At 47.3% G+C, this 18,628-nt stretch overlaps 1 protein-coding gene across 2 annotated transcripts in view; it reads right to left on the minus strand.

The window, feature by feature from the left end:
• Positions 1 to 18,628, minus strand: part of LIFR (LIF receptor subunit alpha) — a 64,507-nt gene that overhangs the window by 32,350 nt on the left and 13,529 nt on the right. For both annotated transcript variants that reach the window (XR_008530034.1, XM_054583953.1), the window contains exons 2-5: positions 11,083 to 11,242; positions 9,145 to 9,259; positions 5,833 to 5,972; positions 497 to 660 (exon numbers count right to left, since the gene is read on the minus strand). Coding sequence is in view for 1 of the 2 variants with exons in the window: in XM_054583953.1 (XP_054439928.1) it covers positions 497 to 660; positions 5,833 to 5,972; positions 9,145 to 9,259; positions 11,083 to 11,224 (561 nt within the window). In the remaining variant the exon portion in view is untranslated. The remainder of the gene's footprint in view (positions 1 to 496; positions 661 to 5,832; positions 5,973 to 9,144; positions 9,260 to 11,082; positions 11,243 to 18,628) is intronic.

An 18,628-nucleotide genomic window follows, 5' to 3' on the forward strand; every position in this document is an offset into this window, starting at 1 on the left:
TAGTATTTTAAAAAAATAAGAGGGGGGAAAAACACGTATTACTAAATGTAAGAGTATTATTTCAGATTAAGATATATTCAAACTTACAGATTTATACAAATTTTACCAACAATTACTATGGTTAAATATGTTTCAAAACATTTCTTTTTATGTTTATTATATTAGACAAAGATAAAAATAATAGACTGAGTTATATGTACACTTTTATTTCATGCATATAAAACAGGCTAGACTGGAACACATAAAGACAATGTTTATTGTGTTCAAGTAGTAGAATCACATTTATACCTCTCTTAATTTCCTTCTTATAACGGTTGCACTTTCTTTTAATCACAGAGTGATTTCTGAGTCACAGCATCATTTTAATGAACCCTGAAAAGATATCTGATCTACCTCCTTGGTAATCCAAAGGTTCATTAAGACCGCTTTAAAAATCGTTTTAAAACATACTGTTTCTTCCATGTCATAAAAAAAAATATACTTTGTCCAGACTTACTAATTTCACGACTTCTGTATTCTCTTTACGCAGAATTTTAATTTCCCAAATGACGTTTGCGTGGCGTGGGAAAGCAGAACCCTTGTCCTCCCACTTCAGGTGTAATGTGGAAGTTGGGAAGTCAGGAGACAAACTTAAGATCTCTGGAGCATCTGGAATGAAGGCTTAAAAAATGGGGGAAAAAAAAGAGAAAACTTAGTAAAATAAGTAATGATTTTTCATATTGCCAATTCCATTTGTCAAGTCATCTTAAGCTCTATTTCTTCCTGATGAAACAATAAATAATCAAGAATTAAAAGCAAACTCTGGAATCTCTCACTGAAAGAACAAGAACATACGAATTTATTTGGGTAAGCACCTCCCAATGTCTCATCGGCCACATCTGAGACACCTATTTTCCAGCTGGCGGTTTCTAACCCACCGCTCTGCCGACAGCGACACTGCGGGGCCGCCTGGCCTGGGACCTACAAGCGGGCAAGAGCAGAAGTGACACAAGGGACTTCCCTTGTGTGGCTGTGGGCCGGGCCTCAGCACACGACCTGCATGGGTTATGGAAAGCCTGCTCTGGCAGAGCTTTCTGCCAGTGGCTTCTCAGTGGCCAGAATTCCCAGTCATCTCAGAGTGTCAGAGCCCCCTGTGCCGGGGGAGGTCACTCACACGAGGGTGCCAGAGGCTATTCCTGCTGCTAGGTCTCAGTAAATAGCAGCGAGACCATAGTAAAGACCAAGACACTGAGGGAAGAGGCCGACGGGTTAGGGACAGGCCTAGAAGTCCTTCTGAAAGGCTAGGGAATAGTGTGCAACGCGGCCTGCGGGGGACTGAGACTGAGGCGAGGTGATCAGGTAAGAGACCGCTGGAGCAAGCCTGGCCGGAGCCACGAGGCTTGGGTCACAATTCTCTATAGGGGACAGCCAGGACAAAATCTGATGGGCATTTCAAAGAAATGAATGGACCAAAGAAATGAAGGATTAGTTAGTATAACAAGGAAGGCAAGCATCTAAGATCACTTCAAACTTCTAGTCCAGAAAAGCAAGAAGGTCCAAAGGACTCAGGGACCACTGTGAAGAGATGCAGGAGACTCCTGTGAGTGACCATGGGTCAAGAAGAGGCCATCAACCAGATGCGTCTGTAGGCAGAGGAGCAAGACCATGGACAGACTCAAGAGGAACCTGCTGAGTGTGGCTGCAGAAATGAATGTGAATGCACTGACGTAAACCAGCCAAAGCTTGTTTGAGGGCTTGTATGGTAGACAGTTACATGTTCAAGAAACCAGACTCTGGAAAAGGAGAACACAGAGGCAGGAAAAAAACAAACAAAACAAAACAAAGACAATCCAGGATCACTGAGACCAAAAGAAATGGGTTGTCATCTAGGCGAACAGCAGAGTTCGCAGAAGACAGAGAAGACCAGCGACGCTGGTGAGCGGACTGTCAGTGTTGGAGAAGGAAGCTGGGCGGGCGGGGGCCACGGGCTCTGAAGCTGCATTACAGAAGGGAGGGAGGGAGAAAGCAGCAGAAAAGTAAGGTAACCTTCAAAATCTTCAAGTTTCCCTGTGTATAAGGGACAAGTTACTGAATTAGGGGGGAGGGGATCAGTGGAAAACACGAGGCATGAGCCTACTCTGTCCCAAGACTGTAGGCTTTCTGGTGTGAGGGGCAGAGAAACCTGGGACTCTTTCTTGCATGTTCCCGCCTCCCGTGACAGGTGAGTTGAGAAATGCGCGCACACATTCTCAGGCCTCAGACCCACCCTAGTGGCTTCCCTGCAAAGCTCACGGACCAATGAAGTGAAGTCCTGGCAGGAGGGGAGCTGAACGTGCTCAGCGACAAAAAATGGCAGGACACACCCATGTAGTAAATTCATCTTGGAACTTAAAAATAAGCCCTTACTAAATTTAACTACAATCTGCTGACCACAGTGCTCTGCAATGGGTGTATGTGGAATGTGTAGGGCTGAACAGGAAACAGGACAGGTATACAGCGAAGTCAAGTCACTCAGCTAGATAAGGACCGTGGCGGGTGCCTCGCAGTTTAAGTGTCAGGTGGGGCATCGCTTCTACAAAAGGAGCAAACGAGGAGAAAGTTGTTTTAGCGCCAGGAGAGCGAAAGTTCAAGGTACCAGTGTGGCCACACGGAGCACAGGCTTCCAAGAATGTGGTTCTCTCAACCGTTCCAAGTTATCAAGATGTAGTAACTTTAAAATTATGAAACAGGGGAGTATTTTACTAAGGCAGCATTCATCCATTAAAATGCTTTCTTCCCTGAAAAGTCCATGGTTTACATTTTACTTAAATAGTGGTGGGCGGCTCTTCAAAACACAAGGCATATCCATGACGGCAAGCTGGAGGCAGTCATTGTGAGTGAGAGGGCTGTGCACACACTCTCTTCCCTTTTTCTTTACAGCATGCCCAGGAAGTCCCCCGACGGCTCCCAGAAACGTCTGCATTTCTTTCCAGTTAGAACAGACACTTGAGGACGTTAACTTGCTTTCTAGAAACTAGGAACTTATCAGCTAGGAAAAAAATGTCATCCATCTCATTTATTTTTTAAAGCTAGAGCATCTCTTTCCTCAAACCTCCATGTTCTTTGGTCTTAGGATGCCAGAAGCGGGAGCCTTTCCGGCCCTTCTGTAGGACCCACAGAGCAGTTCCTCTGCCTCAGACAGATCCAAAGTTTCAGATCACCAGAAACTCAGGCATTAACGTCCTTAGAAAGACTTCTTACTGTGCCTGCCCTTGTCAATTAGGAACTTATTCCATGTATGTATAGATGTTAAATATCTTATTTGCCTTCTTATATGTGCACTTTTGAAAGCATCTTAAGGTCTGGAGAAAATGTAATTTCTCATACTTTTTATTTAGTGTCAAACTGCCAAAGACCCTGGATCCTCCCATGCGCAGCGGCCTCTCGCTCCAGGGCTTCTCTCCACAGCCCTGGCGCCCCAAGATTTGCTCACGCACCCACATCTCTCTCTTATATTCACCTAATTGGCTTTTCAATTTTCTTATTTACCTTAGTAGTAGTAATATCTTCGTATGGGCATCCTGTTAATCTAATATGCAACTCACAATCGAGCCATTACTAAAAGATGCTAAACAATAAATTACACGATATGCAAAAAACAATGAACTATTATTAGTCAGCTAGAGTCCCTTCTGATTTGCCTTTCTAAGTCTTTCCATCTAACACTGTCATCTTCAAGTAGCTTCCCAGACAGAACCTTCTGGAGACTTATGGAAGAACCAGGCAATACAAACAGGCTCTCTGACAGAGGCCTGGGAATTTTTTTTTTTTCAAATCCAGAATAAAATTGTTAGATTCCTCATACCATACTACAAAATAATTCCATATGAGTAAAAGATTTAAAGCATGAAAACAAAACCAAAAACTCATGAAGAAATATGCAAGAGACTATATAAAAATGAAAACCTGTGGTGTGAAAAATACCACAAAGTTAAAATTTTAAACTTGAAAAAGTACTTGTAGCAAAGATGACAGAATTAATAAACACAATAATTTTAGCATGAGAAAATTTACAAAGGATACAGACTGTCCAGAAAAAAATAAAAATATTGATAATTAAAGAAATAATAGCAGACATGCAAAGATCATGGGACCGTAACTTGGGGCCCATCAGACTGAAATGGCAGAACCCAGAGAGACAACCCCCAGCCTGGCCGGGGTGGGGGGGACGGGCGCTCTCGGAGGTGATCGCTGTGGGGAGGCAAAGAGGTTCAAAACTTTTGGAGAGCAGCTGGCAGTGGATTATTAGAAGTCATAAAAAGTGGAATTTTCTTTAATGCAGCATTCCCAATTCTAGAAATTTAGCCTAAGGAAAACAGTCCACAAATTCAGAAACACATATGTGCGAAAGATGTTTATTAAAGCAGTGGTTATAATACTGAAAAACTCGAAATAAAAATCTCAATGTTAATAACCACTCACTTAAAAGTAATTATGGCACCTCCACTCAATTTAATACTCCGCAGCTTATATTTAGGTAACACCTGGAAAATCTATCTATTTCTTCTGTTAAGCAGATTATAGATGAACCTTATTGTTTATACGCACAGAATATAGATTGATGTGTTCACGGTATTTCTCTGTGGGTACTGGGATCGTGGCTGCTGGGTACGAAACCACCTCACGCGTAGTTCCTGGGGAGCATGCTTTGTTATTATCCTCTCAAACCATCTCAGACATAGACCGCTCCAAACATGCATCCATCCATGAAATTGGACAGATCGCCAAGTTAATTTTATTTTCTTTCCTTTGCTTCAAAGTAAGCCATCCTCATCGGACTCATTGTAATATTATTATGATGCCAATTCCAGAACAGCCGTCAGGAGCCAGGAAACCTGTTCACCCCGCCATTAAGAGTCACGACCGCCGGGCTGCTGAAGGTCTCGGTGCAGAGCAAGGCGCCCTTGCCGTTGCCCTACATTGGTTCGTGCTTCCTCTCAGGGTGTAGCACGTGTCCTGGGCTGTGCAATCAACGTACTTGCCAAAGATGGCTGCTGTGTGCAAGGCGCTGGGCGAGGGGCCGGGCGTGGAGGACCAAGTCCCTGACTGATGGAACCTACCTTCTTGTGAAAGAGACACACAGTGAGCGCCTCATTACATGATAGGGTATTAATGCAGCTGTGAGAAATGGCGCAGAGGAGAAGCGCAGGCTGCCGGAGGGGGGAGGGGTGGGGTGTCCTGAGGGGGGACGTCAGCGACTACTTCCCAGAGCAAGGAGCACCTGCGAAATTCTGAAAGGTGTGCAGGGATCCACAAGGCAAGGGACTGGGGAGAAAGTATCCAACTGACGGAAGGATCTTGAATTCAGCAGCATCTATTTCAACTGACTAGAGTGGTGATTTTCAACCTTTTTCACCTCATGGCACACAATTAATTACTACAATTTTGTGGCACACCAAGAAATACAATTTTTTCCAATCTGACCAAAAAAAAAAAAAAAAAAAAAAAAAAAGGATATACTTTTGATTCACTTACACCAAACAGCCTATTGTTGTGTTGGCAGTTGTCATTTTTCAATTTGACAATCTAAGGGAAAACCTAAGAGGTCCCTGACTAAATAATGAGGTGTTGCATGTTTTAAAAATTCTCGTGGTGCGCCGGGTGACAGCCACTGGCTTAGAGGACAGCGTGCTTCCTCCTTGATCGCGGCCACGCTCTGCCATCCACGGGATGGCTGCTGGGAGGGCGAGCGCATCCCCATCCCAGCCGAGCATCAGAAGAACGGTCCGTTTCTGCCAATCGTGAAGCACCACGAAACCCGCAAAGGCACTGTTTTGAGTTATTTTCAAATCCATTTTCTTTTCAAATACTTACAAACATTTTTTTCATTTAGTATGAATTTACTGATAGAACTTCCAAAATCATGTAGCAGGTTTATCGTTATTTCGTGATCACCAGGTGAAAGAGCTGCGATTTTAGTATTTGTTTTCCTCAATTGATAACATGAAGGGGACCTGCAATATAAGAAATCAAATTTTTATCAGCAGATAAAATTAACAGTACTATTTCAATTAAAACTTGATTAACACAAAATGCACTGGAAAATACTTTATGCTCTTCTTATAAAAATATGATAGGTTCTATCACATTTGGAGACTGAGAAAAGAGAGGTTAATAGCGAGTGCATTGATGGAGGCGTGAAGGAACAAGAACCAGGCTGTACTAGAATGCTGAGCGCATAAGCACAGGCGACTTCTTCTAGAACCGGGGTCGGAGCACGCCCGCCCACCGCTACCTCCTGCTGCACACTCCTTCCTCCCTGAACACTCCTCAGTCCTAACAGACGCTGCCCACAGAAAGGGAACTGGCTACTTGTTGCCCCTGAAAACACGCCCTCAGCTCTCTGCTCCTCTGTCTTGGCTCATGATTCACTGAACAAATCTTTCTGGTCAACTGCTTTCAAAATGCTTCTAGTTTCCCACCCCTCATCTCTTAGACAAAAGCGATTGTTTTCCCTGTGGTTCCACGGCCCTTTGGATCCTTGTGAAACATTCACATTCGTTTTACTGCCACTCAGGTACATTTCTAACTTCCATCATGTTTTTTTCCTGTTGCCCTCACTCGAGATGTTTTTTTATTGCCTCTACAGAGGGAGGAAGGGAGGAGGAAAGGAGGGAAACACCAACGATATGAGAGAGAAGCATCAACTGATCGCCTCCTGCACGTGCCTTTACCATGGGTCGGACGCACCCAGACCATGGATGAAACCCATGACCTAGGCATGTGCCCTGGCTGGGAAGGAAACCTGCAACCTTTTGGTCATAGGACGATGCTCCAACCACCTGAGGGACACCAGCCAGGGCTTTCCCAAAAATGTTAAGTCAAGCAAAGGGATCCTTGGTGGCTCCTGCATCCCTGGCCCATGCCAGCTCCTACCAGGGGCCTGTTCACAGTGTTCACTAGGGGCAGAGGACTTTTAAGGCTCACCCACCGCCCCTCAGCTCAAAGGGTGAGGCTCCTTTCGGTGAGAGCAACACACACTGCTACAGGGAAGAGGCGTGAGAACTACACAAATGAATGAAAGGGAAGCCGTGTCAGACTCAGAGCCTGAGATAAGAGTCCTATCAAAAGCATGCCCATACCACAAACATTTACTCATACCACAAAAGAAAAACAGACCACAAAATAGACCATAATGGTTAAAGTTAACCCCAGCATTTTTTCCACTCTCTATTTCCCCAAACCAGCAATTTTCCACAGCAACTGCAGATACCAGCTCAGCCTCTAGAGAGTTGGGGCCCCCCTACCTCACCTGTAAGAGTGGAGGACTGCCTGTGGAGTGGCCTGCTCTCTGTCCCACTGCCTTGCTAATAATACACTCTCACCTCCGCCTCTTGTCTGGCTTGCATCTGAAGTCTCTCCTGTACGGAGCCGGGAACCCTCTTGGCTCAGGGCTACTGTGCCCTCTAGGGGCTGGTTTCCCCTCTGGCATCAAAACCACCTGAATTCTCTAAATTGTGTTATTTCATTCGGTCATGCACTCTGCCCAGCATTCTTTCAGCCTGGAATGTCCTTTTGTCCTTTTCCTGCTGAGAGAACTGAGGATTCCCATTCCACAAGCACAGGTCCTTTGAGAAGCGCCGCGGAGCCGCCAGCCCCACTCCTCAGCCCATGCGCCCTGGCCCCTCGTGTGCAACCCCTGCCAGCGCCAGGCCCCGAGCCCACAGTGGGGTCGGACCTGTCCACTGCGAGCTCCTGGGCGCGAGCACAAACTTCCTTTCGGTGTGGCCTGCGGTGCTCTCTACCACATTTTGGAGGTTTTCCCCTTCTGCATTCATGTTACGAATGCACTTCCCCGCTCCTCTGGAGCCGGACCTGGTGATGTGCCTTCATTTGCAGGGAACTCTTGAGTGAAAGTCACAGCCATCATCCCGGGAAGGAAGCGGGGAAAGCCCTCCTGGCTGGGCTCCCTCCTTCCGGCCCCCACGGCCCTGGGCCTGGGGCCCCGAGGAAGAGACAAAGGCAAGGATGCCAGCTGACTCAAGACAGCGCCATACACAAGCAGAAAACAGTCCTTTATTTTCGCAGCACGAAATAAAGAAAGAGGAATTGAGAGTTGTTTCTGCAATGCCACCAAATGCATCCACACCGATAAATGACCCCAGGGATGAGAATAATGCTCCGTAAATGCACAGTGACTGAGAAAAGATCTGAGGGCATTTCAGAGCACAGTTAGGTCAATTCACATTAGGACCCAGTACTGCCACCAAGCAGGTCTGCCTGGGAGCTGCTGTGTGAATGAATCTCTGGGATTGTTTCGACAATGCCGTGCCCTCGGGGCTCCAGGGAAGGCAGGGAAATGGTTCTAGCTCTCAGACAGCCCAAAGGCCTCAACTCCAGACCTCAGAGTGTCCAGTCTACTCCAACATTACCTGAGAGGGTCCCTCGGCGTGATAGAACCCGCCACTTGCCTCCGAACATCCCCCTCCCGTTCTCCCTCACTAACATTAACCCAGCGGTCACCGGGGCCCACTGCCGTCCAGCTAGGAGAAGGGTGGCCTGGCCTCTGTGCAGCCCAGCTTAGCTGTCTGCCTGAGCTCTGCCAGTGAGACATGAGCAGAGGCGGAGTGTGGGACTTCTTACAAGTCTCCTTAGAGAAAAGCATCCTTCTTTTCCTTCCCACTTTCTGGAATGTACACACGATAGCTGCTTTTCAAGTCTCATCTTGAACCACGTGATCACATGCCAAAGACAGCAGAATAGCATGATGAACGGAGAACCCTGGTCTCCTGTGTCCATAAACGACCAGGTCAGCCTTGAACTCCTACTCCCGGTCTTTTATATGAGAGCACATGACTATCTGTTAAGTTGTTATTACTGACATTTTCTGTTGGACACAGGCAAAACTTCAACCTAACTGTCATGGGGTAGATACATCAGAACCCACTGCACTGCAGAGGTATGTTACCTACTCCTTATTCACATAATAAAAGAATCAACGCTTTGGCCAGGAGAAAGGTTTGTTTCCATCTTGACTAATGAAAGATTCAGAATTTTTAGGAAATAGAGAGCTAAGATTTCAAATTTCATTTAAAAATTTATGAAACGAAATTTCTTATGCTCTAAATTAAAGAGAAAGAGTATCTCTAGGTTGCAGCTATAGATTAATCAAAGTACTTCCATTACCTGTTTTCAAGGCAAACTTCATAAAGAGCACTGCGGCCCGCTCCGGAGGGCGCTTTCCAAGAACAGTCCCACTCTTCGAAATTGTTAGTTGTGCACTTCAAGTCACGAGGGGCCCCTGGAGAAGGAGAAGCCACATGCACACGCTGCTTAACAATTTAACTGCCCTGTAAAACGTCAGTAAGTTAAACTGTTTTCAATCCTAAGCATGGGTGTCTGCAGAGGGGCCGGGTTCTTTATAAAGCCGAGATGAGCCTACAGTCATAGGAGGTGACTGGTTTTATGTTTCTCTTTTGTAGCTATGGCTTAAAAAAGCTCAACAGTAACCTGATGAAATGGGCTAACCGCTAAACCACTTAGGGGTTAGGCTTCTATCAAAAATTCCACTCGCAGGCAACTACGATAAATAGAGGGAGCCCCTGTGTTGATTCAGGGACGGGACCAGGAGAAGGCCTGGGAGAATTTCCATCTCCAAGAGCCTCGTTTGGAAAAAAAGAAAAGAAAAAACGAGCAAGTAGCATAACTCTAGGTAAAAACTGTCTCTCCCACGCCCACAGACACAGCTCTCCACGCTTCCAGCCACCACGGCCTCACTGCTGGCGGCATGAAACCCCATAACCAACCTTTAGGTTTTTATGAAGCATATTAAATTTATACAGGAATGAGCTCACACAAGTATCTGTAAAGTATACATTTCATATGGGCCCGAACAACTGAAAAGTAACAAATAATTCAGAAGATTATGATCTAAGAGTACTTACTCACAGCTATAAAATAACATTATGTCATGGAACGCGTAAGTACTATACAATAAGAAATGTCATTCTCAAAGGAAAGGAAAATAGAGAAAGAAGGAGGGTACGCAAGGAGGGAAAGAGGGAGAATAAAAGAAAAAAGGGAAAGGAGTGGAAAAAAAATCAAAATGGAAAAAGAGGCATCCAATCTCAGATTATATCAGTAAATTTCATCTCCCTTTTTCATCTCATGGCACACATAAACTAATTACTAAACTTCTGCAGCACACCAAAAAATAGACTATGTTTTTTGCCAATATGACAAAAAAATAGGTATAATTTGATTCATTCACTGTGGACAGCTACTGTTGTGTTGGCTGGTGTCATTTCTTTATTTGGCAATCTAAGGGAAAAGAGGTCAGTACTTCTGACTAGTCAGGAATTGCATGTTTTAAAAATTCTTGCAAGCACACTGGTTGAAAATCGTTGTTCTATACAAATGTCTCTTAAAAAGTCTTTTTCTCTAATTTTTACAGAGTTGGCACTACATTTACTTTCATGATAAATGATAAAGCTATTGGCACAAAAGAAAACAAAATCTTAGAAAGCACTCGGAATAGAAATTATTGGTAATTATAATAAAGTTATTTAATGGTGATCTTGGGGGAACGAGAAGATCTCTTTAACTATGGAAATAATGTGAAAACTAAACCCGGGGCAGAAGAATAATGTTTTATAGAAATAAGCCAGGTAACATCTACGTAAACATTCTTAATAGAGTTGAATAAGATGAAAACAACACTAAAGCGAGAGATGTGATTGTGGCTACGCGGCGCCCTGAAAGGCGCTGCAGAGACAGGACCGCCGGGCGCGGGCTGGAGGGCAGCGGGCGGGGCTGGCGGCGAAGGGCCACGGGGGACTTTCGGGGGGGTCTGGCTGCGGTGCATCTACACAGGGCTGGTGGTTGAACGACAGCATGCATTTGTCAAAATTCACAGACCTTTATCCTAAAAGGGTGACCTTTAGTTTATGTAAATTACACCTTAGTTTTCTTAAATGGGAAAAGAATACAGACCTATCTTTAAGGGCTTTTTTAAAAGAAACCAAAAGTACACAGAAATAAGCTTGCAAAGAAATGGATTTTAACCACCAAAGTCCCGAAGGCTTCAGTGAAGACACAGGATGGCACCATAGTCCATGCACTTACCCTTTCTTTGGCTATTTACTTGATTCATTAAATAAAGAAGAATTAGTGTTGATAAGAACCACCGGAAATTTGAAATCATCCTCATTCTTTCACTGGCCACCATCTGCGACGGTCGTCTTAAACATAAGGCAATGTCCATCATCGTACAGCGTGGTCAGCCCTGGATGAGGAGAAGAATTTCAAACGCTGTCCCAGCTTCTGCAAACACATGCGTTGAGCTGTGCACACTGAGGCTGAAAGCGGATACGAACGGCCACTGACACATACTGTACATGAATAACCTTGGAGACACTAGCCTTCAGCTGACTTGGCTCTGGGAGACATGAGCAATCAGGCCCAGCTGTTGCTTCAGGGGGTCCATAATAGGGTCAATTTTCAAATGATAGGCTTCAAGTTCTAGATTATGCCTGGACATGTTTATCAACTCTCCATTCTAATGCTACTAAAGTACAGAAAAGCAGTGCATACAACTGAGGTTTTGACAGACAACTTTAAGTGATACATGGAACGACACTTTAAATTAGTATATACTAACTTTGATAGCCACTTGTTTATGACAATATCGGTTTTCCACTGACACCATGATATGAAATTTCTACTTCATATACATTTAAATAGTTTAAAGGACAAAAAAAAATTGGGATAAATAATGTAGGGGGTTTGCAGATGTGACAAAAATCTTGATAGTGACACACAAACGACTCAAGTTTAACGTTAGAGCAACTACACTGGGGAAGGGGCCCTGGCAGGAGCTTCTGTGTGTTTCTGTGGCCGCGGAGGCCTGCGGAGGAGCGGTGGCTGTCCTGCTGGGTGGCAGGGAGTGGCTGCGGCCACCTACCAAGTGCCAGGTCACCCTGCAGGCGCTGGGGGCATGACACTCACCCAGACAAAGTCCCTGCCCTCAACGACCTTAGACTCGAGTTCAGAGAGACACGGACCTAAACAAGCGAGACATTTAAGATCCTGACACGAGCTTCGAAATCCAGAAGTCTGTGTGTGGGTGCCTATGTGTGAAGGCTGTCGCCTGGGCCGAGATCCGACTGACAAGGAGATGACCGTGACGAGATGAGGGGACAAAGCAGCAGTGAGTACAAAGACCCTAAGACAAGGACAGTCTTCTCAGGAAGCCGGGCCCAGAGGAGGGAGACGCATCCCAGACGGGGGCTGGTCAGCCCACAGAGGGCCTCGGGGCCGAGGGGAGGATGTGGAGTGTATGGGATGGAGAAGGGAAGCCGCCGGAGTGTTTTAACCAGGGATGACCCATCATCTGCCGTGCACTTGGGGAAGATTTCTCTGGCTGCTACGCAGACAGACTCTCGGGTGCGGGGTTGGGGGGCAGATGCAGGGGAGCCGGCGTCCAGAGGAGAACAGCGGAGATGAGGGGCTTGGTTCTAAGGGCGGAGGCGGCATGAAGTGATGAGACTCAGGCTCTGCTCCAGCAAGGAAGGGTCTTACTGACACGCTACAGGCAGGACAGTGGGCTGGTTAACACAGAGATGGGGTCTGAACCCCAGCTCTGCCACCTATTGTATGATCTTGACCTCTCTGTGCCGTGGTTTTCTTGTCTGTAAAGTGGGGATGATACGTAAGTTCATCGTGGAGACAAAAGGAGGAAATACGCGGAAAGCACTCGGAAGAGCACCAAGCACACGGGGAGTGCTGTAAGGGTACTCTGCGTACGGTCAGCGGTGCAGGCAGACCCCTGAGAAGCAAGGACAGCCAAGAGATTTGGTGTGAGGGCAGCAGTGGCAGGGGGCGTGCCATTTAACCCTCTCGGGGTGCACGAAGGAGGAGGCAGTGACTTATGAGCTGAAACTAAAGGACTTGAAGGTCTGTTTACACAAGTCAGCTTTGCTATGCTCCTCCTCCCCGCTCCACAACGGCGTTATCCCTACGGACACAAGGAACAGTCGAGGAAACCGGCGTGCCAGGTGCCGGGGAAGGCCGAGCACCCCTGGCACTGAGGGAGGCCTCGGGGCAGCTGTTCCTGCCAGCTCTTGTCGAAGGACGCTGGCCAGCCGACAGGTCCTTCAACATGCTGAACGCTCCTGGTCGGACTCAACGCTGGCCCATTTTTATGTGGGAACAGGCAACCAAGGGTCACAGAATGTGCAGCGGTGGGCACGCAGTTTACAGAAAAGGACAAACAATACAAATAAATACAATAGTTAATGAATAAATAACGACACAAGAATAGTTGTGAGTTGTTTCACAAACTCACAACTATAAACCTGCTCCTGCCCACCTGCACACACAATGCCTCCTGCATTCATGAGATATTCCGTGTAAGCTGGATAACCAAAAGGAAAATAAAAATTACTCCCCGGGGAAATGGGGATAATGTGGAAAACAGGAGAACTAAAAGGAAAAAGACAACAAACAGACAACCACCTATAAACAGCATTCTCACAGCAAACAGCACAGCCACATAAACAGAGGGGAAAAAGGAATAATCTGAAATAAAATTAGCTCTTACAAGTTAAACACATTGCTTGATAGTAAATGTTTTTCAAAGACAGATAAAAACATTGAGCAATCTTTCAGGGAAAAAAAAAACCAAAAGACAAAAATAGAAAATGTCACAGAAGATATGAGAAACAAGGATTTGATAAAAGAAAGGAAATCCAACATCTAAATAACTGGAGACTAATAAGAGAATTCAAAAAATGTTCTCCTCAGAGAGAGGAAATGGCAAGACTTTTCTTGGCTCCTGCTGAGTACTGTGAAAAACTAAGGACATGAATCCCAAACAGCTTAAATAATTATAACCAAAACATACACAATGCCTGAGCACACATTTTTCCAGTGTTCGATTATTTTCTGGATGAGCAACTTTCTAGTCAATTCCAGCGTCACTGAGTTACTTATCATAGTAAAAATGTACTCATGGAATATCTAAAATGCCAGTGGCTAATGTTATAAAATTACATAGCGTATAACGGAGTAACTGATTAAAGGAGACAAAAATAATCACAAACCATATTCACTGGCTGGCTAACCATTATCTTGAAGTGGAACAGTCCCTCACTACAAGTTGACAGTTGTTCTAGGAAAGGGAAGTGCGTCCCATGAAGTAGGGGGTGGGGGTGGGGGAGGCGGCCGAGGCCCAGCTCTGGGCGGGGCGCTGCGGACTCGCACTGTGCAGCCTGGCTTGGCGACTGACTCCAGCGGGACTGGGGGCAACCAGTACGTAAGCCTCTGGCCTCAGCCTCCAGCAGTGCGGGGGTGGGGAGGGGTGCCCTGTGGGAAGCTTCCCAAAGATAAGCTGCAATAGCCCACTCCTGCTGGCCGGCAACAGGCAAGCAGACAGGCCGGTGCCAGCAAGAGCCACTCATGAGGGACGCCCCTGAGGAGGTCAGCGAGTGGCAGGCAGTGCGGAATCAAAGGCAGAGTCGCCAATGCCTGCTTAACGGAAAACGGGCAGCATGATAAAAAAAGGCTTTCTTTGTCCTAACATTTACAGAGAAAATGTTGAGCAAGTCATTTAGGTAACATAATACTGTGCTCCTATAGATGTGGTTTCTCTGCCCGGCAAAACTTTCAAATGGACTTATCAGAGGCCAAAGCAGTGCATGAACAGAGCCAACACATTTCCAGAAAAACACACAAAGAAACACATGAAACTTACCTCTCTGCTCCCTTCTGATTCACAACATTGTCAGAGTTTGCTCCCCCCTCCCCGCCCCCGTCTCGCGATGCCTTATTCTCAGAGAACACACTTTTACAGAATTTCAGGAGCTGAGCTACACAATGAGGAGAGCTGTCTGTTGTCCCATGGGCAGAATGACAGTGCCAACGCTTGGAGGGCGGGACAGGTACGGAGCTACACAGGCAACAACCTGAGTCTCTGAAGGTGGCAGCAACCGGCCACGCGCGCGTTCTCTGGAAGCTACTAGAGGCTGTGATGCACCCCCGCAATGCGGTAGAAAACAAAAAAATGAGAAAAATGATCCACGGAACTGGACTTTTAACCCAAGGAAGAAGCTCTGTGGGTCACCCCCTCCCAAATCTTATGCCAGGTCACATTAAAACAGATACTGCTCTCCACGCTGCCAGATGCCTTCCCGACTCCACGGTTGCACATCTATTTTCTTCCGACGGGAATGCCCTCTCTCCTGCTGCCTTCCACCCTCCGCCGTTCACCGGGAGCCTCCAGGCAGGAGGGGAGGGCTAGCCCCCCGCCGCCTGTGCAGCCCTTTCCGCGCTCCCTCTGCCTCCAGGGTCCTTCAATCACACCCCTTGTGCGGGGGCTGCACAAGCTCGCACCCAGGAGACAAATTCCTCCTGCGCTTCTGTACACCGTTTTACTATGACAGAGTCAGACCCACTGTTAAGCGCTGCTGGTGGCTGCTTTCCTACGACAGTCTTAGGCTTGAGTAGCTTCCACAAGGGCTGCATGACCCTACCTGGTTTGCTGGCCCTGCCCGAAGCGCCCCTATTTTGTAATTCCTCCAGCAGCTCGTAACTCCTCGGAAGGAGTTCACTGTTAGTCCTGCCCAGCGCCCGCACCCCCCAGCCACGTCCACACACAGCACCTGGCACTGAGCGGACACTGAAAACTGGCTGATGGAGAGATGATTAGCGAGACACAAATACATGCCCATGCCCTGTGCTTGACTGCTAGGCGTCATACCAGCCCAAGTACCGTGGACAGTGGGAACGTCAGTCAAGACTGTGGTTCCCAAACCCTGCACTGAGGAGCCCCAGGGCCAAGAAGCAAGCAAACTGGGCATTGCAGTACATTTTGAGTTTCCAACGCGAAGAAAGTGATACGGGTGCCACTCTGTCAGACCTTTCGCTCCAGACAGCTCCGTTTCAAAGCTACGTCACGCTACCAGCCTTCCAATGCCGTCACGTCTTTGTGAAGGGGAGGGAAAGGGTACTTGTTGGTCGCTGTGATACATACAAGTTATCATCCAAAACGCAGTGCAGAAATGGAAATGAGGGTGGCAGGGTCCGGTTTCCAAAGTTGGGGAAGCTATAAAGTCCCCAAAGGATTCACACATGTGGCTGTTAAAGGATGGAATAAAAATGTTTCCCCCACGTTGATATGCATTAGTTTTTTCACTGCTTTTACAGCATCAGGTCATAAATACTTATAAAGTTGTTTGGATCTGACTACTTCATAAAAGGAACTGTTAGTTATTTCTTTTGGTCTGGGGCGGGGTGAGGGGTGAACCATAAAAACACTCCTGAAACACGGAGGGCACGGTGCGCCAAGGAAGTGTGGGTGCCTACGCAGGAGGGCGGCTCCTCTGCGTTCGGTCCCCACGATCGCCTTGGATGTGCATGCCGCTTGCAGGAGGATCGAAGCCTGAAATTTAACTCTTGCTACATGACAACACTATGTCTTCGTGGATTCTGCAGAACATTGTTTCCCCAAAACAAACGCAGTCATGTCTTGGTCTGCAATTCACAGTCTTGTCATTTTTACATTTCTCTGCATTTTCTGGGAGATTTTTTATGCACTGTCATCCAGGACCCTTAGAGCAGTTTTGTAATCTTCACTCCAGTGAGGACTCCCCTGTTAATTCAAGAGCCTGCTCTTTCTCAGCGTCAGCCCATCTAGACAGCTGTGAGTCGGGGCTCACAACGCTTCCAAGGCTCCCGCTGCTCCCAACGGCAGCTCCTGTTCAGCCAGGCAGACAAGGCCCTTCGCGTGGCCACCAACTGCCCCATCCGCCCCCCTCCCCGCCCACCACACACACACTCTGCAGGGGGGCCGCCGCTGCATCTCCCTTCCTGAGGCTGCCCACACTCCAGCCCTTCCCGTCCCTCAGGATCCACTGGAAGCTTTCTCTCTCTGAAGAGTGACACGCTCTTCACCTCTCGCTCACCTCCACGAGGCTTTAAGAGGGACCAGAGCGCCACTGTCTTTCACAAATGTTCACAGATGTCCATCAACACCTGAACCTGTTTGTTCCCTCTTCTGTGACAATGGTGATATTATTCTAGGGAAGAAACAACTAAAGAACATTCCTTCTTGTTCAAAAACATCTGAAGGTTTTTAAGTGCAGAAAGAGAGATAAAAGCTAACCTTCAAAAAGAACCAGGAACAGCAACATTTCCCAGTATCTGCCTCCCCACTCTCTCACTGAGATCAAGGAATATTGTTGTTGTTTTTTCAATGTTAATCTCTTCCAACTGTTAGACCTTAAATAGCATTTCTTGATTGTATAGGCCAAATACCCTTTCATATGTTCACTGACAATTTGCAATGCTGTATTTATAAACTGCTTATTCTACCTTTCCCCAGGTCTTTTCTAATTAGGTATTTATCTCTCCCTCACTGCTTGATAAGAAAGAAATACCGTAAGATGCATGTTAACTGTTATATACATTGCAAATATGTTTCCCAGTGAGATTTATATTTGACTTCGGTTAAGTCAGTGTCTCAATTTTGTCCTTCATAGTTTCGGACCAAAACTGCTTTCTCATGCCAAGATTATATAAACTGTCACCTATACTGTCTTCAAGTACACTTAGGGCTTTTGATATTTTAAGCTTTAATCCCTACGGAATTAATTTTGGTGAACAGTGTAAGCCAGGGGCTCGCCCCCCCTCATCCCCCCAAAACGGTGACGAGCTTCCCCACCACCACCCACGCGGTGGCCCAAGCCTCCCCGCGCTGCCCTGAGAGCCGGCGGGACTCCACTCCTTGCCCGCTCCCCAGCCCACGGCTTCGTCACCCCACACTCCCTCACGGACAGCGCTGCCTACTCACCGCCACGCATAACTAATGACTTCTAATCTGTACCTCCTGGGCCAGCCTCGTCTCAGTTATAGATTAACTGTCTACTGGACAACGTCCTGCCTTTCTACCCAAGTTCATCCAAATGAGGTCCTTGGGGCATGACAAAATGTTTGATACAACATATCCATTTAAGATATTTCAGAGATTCCTCAAAAAACTCCCCATGTGCAAAATTAGCCTCCCTTTCCCTTCCAAACTGGCTCTAGTGCACCCCAGGCCCCTTCACGGCACCGGTCCCCAAGCAGGAGTCACCCTCGATTCTTCTCCCTCCTCGCCCCTTCCACCTACTCACCTGCTTTACCACGTAAACAGGCCTTGTCTCTCCCCCAACCTCCGGCCTCCACCCCCGCCATCCAGGGCTCTGCTCAGGCCCGTGTCCGCCTCTGCACAGGGGACCCCCGCTCAGGCCCGTGTCCGCACCTGCATCTGCATCTGCAGAGGTGACCTCGCAGCTACTCACTCCTTCCCTGGACTCACGGCCTCCAGCAAGGGCCCGGGCAAGCCCTCTTCCAGCATGACTCGCCTGGCCTTAAATCCCTCCTCATCCATTCCAGCTCCAGGCCAAACGCCAGGCGGCTCTCCCACCAAGTGCTCGGACTGCAGGTGGGACAAACTCCGACGTGGACTCCACGATCTGCCCTGCTTCTGCTCCCACACCCAGGAGCGTCTCAGCTCCTGGCTCTCTCCCAGGCCGCTGCCTGCAGGTCCCGCCTTCGCCTGCAGGCAACAGCCACCCCCAGGCCCCGCATTCCCTTAGTGCTCCCTTAGCTTCTTCACCTCCCACCTGGGCAC

Source organism: Pteronotus mesoamericanus, unplaced genomic scaffold (assembly GCF_021234165.1).
Source record: "Pteronotus mesoamericanus isolate MK-2021 breed Mesoamerican mustached bat unplaced genomic scaffold, CSHL_Meso_final contig_75, whole genome shotgun sequence".
NCBI lineage: Eukaryota > Metazoa > Chordata > Mammalia > Chiroptera > Mormoopidae > Pteronotus > Pteronotus mesoamericanus.